This window comes from Tachysurus fulvidraco, chromosome 19, assembly GCF_022655615.1.
Source record: "Tachysurus fulvidraco isolate hzauxx_2018 chromosome 19, HZAU_PFXX_2.0, whole genome shotgun sequence".
Lineage (NCBI taxonomy): Eukaryota > Metazoa > Chordata > Actinopteri > Siluriformes > Bagridae > Tachysurus > Tachysurus fulvidraco.
This window is the reverse complement of record NC_062536.1, coordinates 19,527,595-19,537,594: the sequence shown is the minus strand read 5'-3', so window position 1 is coordinate 19,537,594 and position 10,000 is coordinate 19,527,595. Positions and strand designations below refer to the sequence as shown.

At 40.7% G+C, this 10,000-nt stretch overlaps 1 protein-coding gene across 2 annotated transcripts in view; it reads left to right on the top strand.

Moving 5' to 3' along the window:
• Positions 1-10,000, top strand: part of gnai1 (guanine nucleotide binding protein (G protein), alpha inhibiting activity polypeptide 1) — a 29,984-nt gene that overhangs the window by 9,594 nt on the left and 10,390 nt on the right. Inside the window, exons 1-2 of one of the 2 annotated variants that reach the window (XM_027160782.2) lie at positions 4,676-4,813; positions 5,131-5,676. In XM_027160782.2, coding sequence (XP_027016583.1) covers positions 5,559-5,676 — 118 coding nt within the window. In that variant the 5' untranslated portion in view covers positions 4,676-4,813; positions 5,131-5,558. Of the gene's footprint in view, positions 1-4,675; positions 4,814-5,130; positions 5,677-10,000 lie in introns of those variants that run through there. The other variant, XM_047803754.1, reaches the window with a different exon arrangement.

The following is a 10,000-nucleotide window of genomic DNA, read 5'->3' as shown; positions in this document are numbered from 1 at the left end:
GTGTTTAAAGTAGTATTAAATTAACACCCAAACTGTTTAATACATTAACTCATAAAGATAAATTTCACATTATAACTATTTCTTTTTTTTTTGGGGGGGGGGGGGGGGGCCCGGTGGCTTAGTGGTTATCACGTTCGCCTCACACCTCCAGGGTTGTCCGTAGTGTTTGAGTCCGGAAATTGTCCGTAGTGTGTGAGTGTGTGAGTGAATGAGAGTGTGTGTGTGCCCTGTGATGGGTTGGCACTCCGTCCAGGGTGTATCCTGCCTCGATGCCCGATGACGCCTGAGATAGGCACAGGCTCCCCGTGACCCGAGAAGTTCGGATAAGCGGTAGAAGATGAATGAATGAATGAATGAACTATTTCTTTTCTGTCATGGTAAGAGTTCATCTGCACCTGTGGGTGTTGATTCAACACTGTAAGATTAAACTCATAACTGTTGTTGTTTATTCAGTTTAATACTGGAAGAATGAACCAAAATATATAACTGTGTTAGTTCAACACTCCAAAACCACCAACAGGTGTTTATTAGGCCTAAGAGACTACTGTAGATGTTTATGGGTGTGTATTTAATACTGCTCAAATGAACTGAGGGTGTTTGTTTAATAACGTAACCCAATGTGTAGATGTTAATGTGATACCGTAAGAGTTGCGTCTCACCTAACACTGCACACGTTGACCGAATACTGTAAACATTTTTGTTTTTTTCCAATAGTAAAAGTTCCTTCAGCACTAAAGGTGTTTGTTTTAACACCTTTAACATTATATTGGCTCTGTCGGTGTTTATTCGCTGTGAGAATTAACCGAAGCACTGCTGTTCAGGTGTGAATAATAATATGTAAGTCTGTTTTAGCAATTTAGGTGTTTTTAAAACTAGAAGAAATGACGTGAGTGTTTATTTAATGATGTAAGAGGTAAACAAACACTGCAGGCATTGGTTACATAACAAAAATTAAGACTCTTTTGTCAGACTTTCTTAATAAAACAATAAAACAATATCACAACTAGATTTGTAAAGATCCTCGTGACAAACTTTGATGTTGGCTTTGACGAAGTATTCGCGAAGGCCGGTGCTTTTTGGAGGCGAGTGGACATAAGCGATTATTAGTGTTACCTTTGGAGGCAAGTGGACAGAAAGCTAGGGTGCCAAAACATTTAGAGGTAAGTGGAGACGAGCATGTGAGGTCATCTGAATACTCTTGAGGAAGTTCCCCTCATTGTTCTGAGTGTTTTGATATGTCACATGTCCATGTTGTAAAAAGTTTTTTGATTTTGCATATTTTGGGGGCGGAGCTGTGGGACAACCGAAAGGCCAGTCGGTACACCAATTTAAACCTTTGTTCAGAGTATCACCCTAAAGGTGCTGGCCGAGTTTGGTGTAGAGAGTTCAAAAAGCTTTCTTTATAAACCTCCAAAGTTTATAATGGGAGTTTATGGGAAAAAAGGCCACTTTGAGACCCGGTACCAGAAGTACTGGAAGTACCGGTACTCGGATTGCTTAGAAAAGTAATAGCATAAAACTTCAGACCAGGTTCTATAACATATCCAAATTTGGTGCATGTGGGTCAAAAGCTCTAGGAGGAGTTACTCTTGGTAAGTTTTTATCTAAGCTTAAATAGGAAAACAGAATGTTGGCTTCAACAAAGCGACATAATAAACACCGGCATGTCTGCGAAGTTTGTACTGTATATCAACACCAGCGTCTCTCTCCACTGACGATAAACACCATCCTCATTACAGTCGTAATCAATTCAGTATTACTTTATTCCACATGTTAAAGATCTGATGCAGGGGTCAAAGTAAAGCAGTCTTTAGGAAGCAGATAAGAGACATAATCGCACGTCAGAACCGTAATCCATAACGAGTGTGTAAGTGTTTAAGTTCTACTCACTGAGTCACCACAGTAATACCTAACACCAGAACTCCTTAACGTGTTGGGTGTTCAGACGGAATGGTGCACGTTATCTCTGTGGTCCAGTTGTTCAAAAAATTTAATTTGGAAATCCCATTTTTCCCTATTCAGGATCAGCTAATCCGCCTTACTTTTATGCCGGTTTTTCAAAGCAACATTGGATTGTTTCACCCTGATCCACATACACCGTTTTCAAGATGACCAAATCCGGATTATCTGTGCTCTAAATGGGACAACATCACAACGTGGGCTACCAGCTATGTAAAGAACAGGGAGAAGAGCCAACATGGGGTCACTGTAAGAGTTTTTTATTTTGAGACAAAACCCAAAAATAACAAACATCCACTTCTATTCATAATTTCTTTTATGACCCCTCATCTGAGTCATAAAAAATAAATATACATTAATAAATACATCGTGGATATTTTGAAAACGTCTTAAAAAAATAAAATGTCCGATAGTTAACAATATAAAGAACGTTCAGGGTTCTTTTTCCTCTGAGGACGAGAGAGCAGCGTTTCCACGCTCTGCCTTTAGGAGGCGGTTCATAATTTTTGTTTTGAAGTTTTATAAAAGTATAAACACTAAATGATACAAATGTACGGTATTATTTGACCCATTTTAAAGTTTTACTACATTTTCCTCCTGGAATCCACCTTGAAATCCTCCCCCTTTTGGGATCGGGATAATCCTGTTTTTTTTTTTTGGATCAAAGTTATCCAGATCCCACTGACAAGTTTTGAACAACACAAACTGAAGGTTTGATCCAGATTAAAACTAGGATTGGATTTCGTAATCTAATCGGATTTCAGATTCCTTCTTTCCCTTTTGAACAACCCATTTTCAAGATTTGATCCAATCCGATAACCAAAATCCGATCAGCTTACCTTTGAACAACTGGCCCAGGATTATCAAGTAAACAATCCTGATGACTGATTTGACAAATTCAGTACATTTTCAACAGATTTCACTTCAGCTGTAATTCAGTGTGTTTCCTTTATTAAACACATGATGGCAGTATTGATCCTCTCTCTCTCTCTCTCTCTCTCTCTCTCTCTCTCTCTTTCAATTATTAACACTCAGTTATAACATTAAACCTGACATATGTGACGACAAAAGAATTAACATCTGTAATGAGCAATAAACACAGTAAACACAGTGTTGAACAAGTTATGAATAAACACTTGCAGCATGGTTTAATCAGAACATTTAATGTTAAACTAATGGCAACACCGTAGAATTAACACCTCTGTTGAACTCCTGTAGTGTTGACTGAACACCAGCTTTATTATAATTCGTTATTCATGAATTTAACTATAATGTTAAGAGTAGAGAGTGAGAGTGGGTGTCTATGTGTGGGTGAGAGAGAGAGAGAGAGAGTGTGTGTGTGTGTGTGTGTGTGTGTGTGTGTGTGTGTGTGTGTGTGTGTGTGTGTGTGTGTGTGTGTGTGTGTAATTTCAATAGAGGGAATACAGAGAGACTGGGGAAGTAACATTTTATTTATAGCTGCTGTAGTGTAAGTGAGAACAGGAAGTATCAGAGTTCTTCCACATCATCACTCTTAAGTTTGGATGTTTTCTTCAGTTACTTCAACTGTGTGTGCGTGTGCTTGTGTGTGTGTGTGTGTGTGTGTGTGTGTGTGTGTGTGTGTGTGTGTGTGTGTGTGTGTGTGTGTGTGTGTGTGTGTGTTAGTTTTTTCTGTCACCATGAGACTGGAGGATTGAACCTAAGACAATAACTGTATCATGACAGAGTGTGATCTCTACTCTGTTCAGTCATCTGTTGATAATACAAACATTCTAAAGGTCATTTACATTTGTTTTATGTTTGATTTGCATACGAGCAGAGACAGAGTGTAACTGTAACTGCGAGCTGTGTGTGTGTGTGTGTGTGTGTGTGTGTGTGTGTGTGTGTGTGTGTGTGTGTGTGTGTGTGTTTACTTGCCGGTTTCCATGATACTTCCAAGTCCTTTACACAAGTCCTTTACACAAGTCCTTTACACTAGTCCTTTACACAAGTCCTTTACACTAGTCCTTTACACAAGTCCTTTACAAAAGACCTTTACACTAGTCCTTTACACAAGTCCTTTACACTAGTCCTTTACACAAGTCCTTTACACTAGTCCTTTACACAAGTCCTTTACACTAGTCCTTTACACTAGTCCTTTACACAAGTCCTTTACACTAGTCCTTTACACAAGTCCTTTACACTAGTCCTTTACACTAGTCCTTTACACAAGTCCTTTACACAAGTCCTTTACACTAGTCCTTTACACAAGTCCTTTACACAAGTCCTTTACACTAGTCCTTTACACAAGTCCTTTACACAAGTCCTTTACACTAGTCCTTTACACAAGTCCTTTACACTAGTCCTTTACACAAGTCCTTTACACTAGTCCTTTACAAAAGACCTTTACACAAGTCCTTTACACGAGTCCTTTACACGAGTCCTTTACACAAGTCCTTTACACTAGACCTTTACACTAGTCCTTTAAGAAAGTCCTTTACACAAGTCCCCACTAACCGGAGCTCTATTTGCAGTATCGGGGCTACCGGTCGCCAAGGCAACAGGTCACGCCCTCTGTCAACAACGACATTTTGTAAGATGCCCCTTGGCAATGACGTCATTTCGGCGTCTTTTCCTGTTTCGTTTTTAATCATTATTCTTCTTTTTAAACTTATTTGCTTCAGACAGTCCATCAGTATATCAGTAATGTTAACATATTATTATACATTTTCCTTTTGTTGCTTAGATAAAGAGAAAGTCACGCAGAAAACAAAAGAGAGAAAAGGGGCGCGTTCGAGGGGCACGAGCTCGTGCACGAGCTGCCGTGTACGTGTGAGAGCCAGGGTTGCCAGGTTGGAGATCGGAAAGCTTCCACGTTGGGACACAAACCATTAAAGTAAATAATAATTCAAAGTTTTATTGTTTTCTAATACAGTATTTATATTAAAGAAGGTTTAATGCAGTTAAAAACTACTCATAAGTAATTTATTTATATATTTTTAAACAGAAACACGTTTTATAATAAAAAGGCTTGATGTTTATATCCGCCCCAGATTTAGTGTGAATATAAACTTTACACCACTAAATAAAGTGTCAACACGTTTTTTATTTCCAAAGTCAGTGATAATGCAAACAGCACTTTGGGGTAAAACAGTGAAATAGTTTGTGAATTAATCTCACACAGGTTTCTGTGCATGTTTTTTGCCTGGATAGATTCAAACCACCCTGGCAACCTTGTATGCGAGAGCAGGAAGCAGAAACGGGCGGATGGAGGAACAGTTAGTCGTCTGGGTTCCACTTTGATCGCTTTACTGTTGGACTGAACCGCGTTTACGCGCTTTAACGGGCTGTAAACACACTCCAACCCTCTCAGGATTACACACTGCGGTACTGCACACACTTAGACCCGGTTTATACCGCGTATTATATACACACAGCCGTGTGGACTCGGACAAGGGCGTGTGTGTGAGAGTGTGTGTGTGAGAGAGTGTGTGTCGGGTTGTTGTCGGGGAGAAGAAGCCTTGGATGGTGTATAGTGTGTGTGTGAGTGTGTGTAAGAGAGTGTGTTAGAGGGAGAGAGAGAGAAAGAGAGAGTGTGTGTGTGTGTGTGTGTGTGTGAGTGAGTGAGAGTGAGAGTGAGGATGGGCTGCACGCTGAGTACCGAGGACAAGGCGGCGGTGGAGAGGAGCCGCAGAATAGACCGGAATCTGCGGGACGATGGAGAGAAAGCAGCGAGAGAGGTTAAACTACTGCTACTGGGTGAGACACACACACATTCTCTCTCTCTCTCTCTCTCTCTCATACACACACACACACACATTCTCTCTCTCATACACACACACACACACACACACACATTCTCTCTCTCTCTCACACACACACACATTCTCTCTCTCACACACACACACACATTCTCACTCTCATACACACACACACACACACACACATTCTCGCTCACTCTCTCACACACACACACGCACACACACACACAAACACAGTTTAGAACCCAGCTGGACGATGGCAAGAAGAAAGCACACACACTACACATCATACTACACACTCTGTACACTACACACAGACGTGATAAACACACACAATACTCGGGTATGGATCTGTGACTACACAATACCTGCACACTGTCTACACACTACATGCACTGTACAGTCACACAACATACACAAACAAAACACTACACACTCTTATACACACTACACAGACATGTACATTTTACATACAGTACAGATGGTGTTATATCACACATTAAACACTACACACACATTATATATAAAAACTCAACACATATTCAGGATATTTAAAGGAAACACTAGATACACACAGATGTAATACACTATGCATACTGTTTAAACTATACCACACACACACACACACACACACACTATACATACTGTTCAAACTATACCACATACACACACACACACAGAGATGTAATACACTATACATACTGTTCAAACTATATCTCTCACACACACGCACTATACATACTGTTCAAACTATACCACATACACACACACACACACAGAGATGTAATACACTATACATACTGTTCAAACTATATCTCTCACACACACACACACACACGCACTATACATACTGTTCAAACTATACCACATACACACACACACACACTACACATACTGTTCACACTATATATTCACACACACACACAATTGTGTATAAACACTACACATTATACTATACACACACACACACACACACTATGCATACTACACACACTATTGTATATAAACACTATAAACATGTTTGTGTGTGTGTGTTTATACACACACACTGCATGCTACACACTGTACTACATATACACATTGTACACATACTGTACATACACTATACACATTATAATGTATTTGCCCACTACAGACACACACCATTATACTGTGCATAAAACTCACTAGACACCATACATACTGTGCGCACACACACACACACACACACACACACACAGACTATACTCGTCATGTAATCTAGACTTATTTTATATCTCACATATACACACACAAACTATATGTAATATACACATCATACACATTAGGCTACACTCTGTGTATGTACATCTGCACACTACACACACACTGCAGTCACATTCTCTACACACCTGTACATACACACACACACTGCAGTCACATACTCTACACACCTGTACATACACACACACACTGCAGTCACATTCTCTACACACCTGTACATACACACACACTGCAGTCACATTCTCTACACACACACTACACACACACTGCAGTCACATACTCTACACACCTGTACATACACACACACACTGCAGTCACATTCTCTACACACACACTGCAGTCACATTCTCTACACACACACTGCAGTCACATTCTCTACACACCTGTACATACACACACACTGCAGTCACATTCTCTACACACACACTACACACACACTGCAGTCACATTCTCTACACACCTGTACATACACACACACACTGCAGTCACATTCTCTACACACCTGTACATACACACACACACTGCAGTCACATTCTCTACACACACACTACACGCACCTGTACATACACACGCACACTGCAGTCACATTCTCTACACATTCTCTACACGCACCTGTACATACACACACACACACTGCAGTCACATTCTCTACACGCTAACTACACACACCTGTACATACACACACACTGCAGTCACATTCTCTACACACCTGTACATACACACACACTGCAGTCACATTCTCTACACACTAACTACACGCACCTGTACATACACACACACTGCAGTCACATTCTCTACACATTCTCTACACGCACCTGTACATACACACACACTGCAGTCACATTCTCTACACACACACTACACACACCTGTACATACACACACACTGCAGTCACATTCTCTACACGCACCTGTACATACACACACACTGCAGTCACATTCTCTACACACTAACTACACACACTTGTACATACACACACACACTGCAGTCACATTCTCTACACACTTTACACACACTTGTACATACACACACACACACTGCAGTCACATTCTCTACACACTAACTACACACACTTGTACATACACACAATACAAATACACTGTGGACTCACCAGACATACTTAACATAAGCATATAGTACACACACACACACACACACACACACACAGTGTATACATACAAAACAGTGAGGGCTGCTGTGTTTCAATTAAACACAAGAAATTAAACAGATGTGTACACACACACACACACACACACACACACACACAGCTGAGGCCGTAGTAGCAGCAGTCAGTGTCTGTATTAGTGTGTGACTAAAGTGTTGATCTGCACTGCTGGGAATTCGTGCGAGTGAGAGTGAGTGATTTTTCTGGTCTGACCTGTTCACTGCCTGCATGTGCATTCTCTCTCACACACACCCAAACACACAAACAGACACACACACGCACACACACGCACACACAAACGCACGCACACATGCATCACTAAATTCAAACATGATGCTGACTTTCTTACCACAGTGTGAATTCGTACACACACCCAGCTGTTTCCTCCTTTTTACATACATACACACACACACACACACAAACGCACACATACACACACATGCACATACACACACACACATGCATGTATGTACCTCAAAGTGTTGCACAACATCCACAGGAAGCGGTTTCATCAGCGCTCAGTGATGCACAGTAAAATCGTGTGTGTGTGTGTGTGTGTGTGTGTGTAGATGGTCTGGTTTTTGGTGATGGGTTTTTTTTTTGCTTCCTGCTTTGATGTAATATGAGATGTAATAAACACAGCTATAGGGAAAACAGATTAGCATGAATATTAGCGCTGTGGCTGAGACACCACGAGTGCAGGAGCTTTTACACCAAACTCCTGTGAACACTTTAATCATATCGTCATAAGGTTTGTGAAGCGTAGTCATTAATCTGTCTGTTCTGCTTCACCAACACGCTGCAGCTCCTTTAAACGTTACAACTGACGCCGGCGGCCATTTTGAGTCCACATCGCTTCCTGTACTCTGAGGTCACATTAACAGTCGAATGCAGCATCATTGTGACTAATTGTTACTACTAATAAGCAGAAACTAGTACTAACTAGTACTAACTAGTACTAACTACATCCTGCTAACTACAACTGAGGAAATTCTTCTACGTTATAATGAATACTAGCTAAATGCTACGAGCTACTTAGCGCTCTGATTAACACCGACTGATCTGATCGTTGTGATTAATACGAACAAAAGACTTCCAGCTTTTTTTACTCCGGAAAATTAACGCAACTGTTTACTAGTAAATTAACACTAGCGTAATACTACAAGCTACACGATGCTAACGTTTAACGCTTTGACTCCTGAAGTAAGTCCCGTTTCGTTCCGACTAAATACGGCTAGCTACAGACCCGCCGTTAGCCGCCATCACCACGAGTTACTACCAATAAATATTATCGAAACAATTCGGACGTCTTACTCAGTACGACATCGTTAACGCGGGCTAAATACTCGGTGCTAACAATCCGTGTAAATCTGCGTGTAATATTCACTACGATTATTAACGCTAAAGTCATTAATACTGTCTGATTAACACGCTTCTTCCTGTTTGTGATTAACACGCTTCTTCCTGTTTGTTTGTGATTAACACGCTTCTTCCTGTTTGTGATTAACACGCTTCTTCCTGTTTGTTTGTGATTAACACGCTTCTTCCTGTTTGTTTGTGATTAACATGCTACTTCCTGTTTGTGATTAACACGCTTCTTCACTTACGTCAAGCTAATGCTAACCAGATACTACAGGTTTCTGACTAGTGCACGTTAACACGACGATATATATACTGCTGAATAATTAACACAGACTAAACACAGCATGCTACTTTACTCTAAACAGGTGGAGGAACTATTAATGATCAACTATCACTAATTAACGCTGAGGTGAGAAGGACAGGGTGCATCATGGGAAAGAGAAGGGAGCTGGATTTACTGCAGCACGCTTTCTTACACAGACGCTGCCTAAAGTGAAGGAGGCGTCGTTAAGGAAACAACCACCGAGCGTTCAGACATGAGGGATGGTGTGTG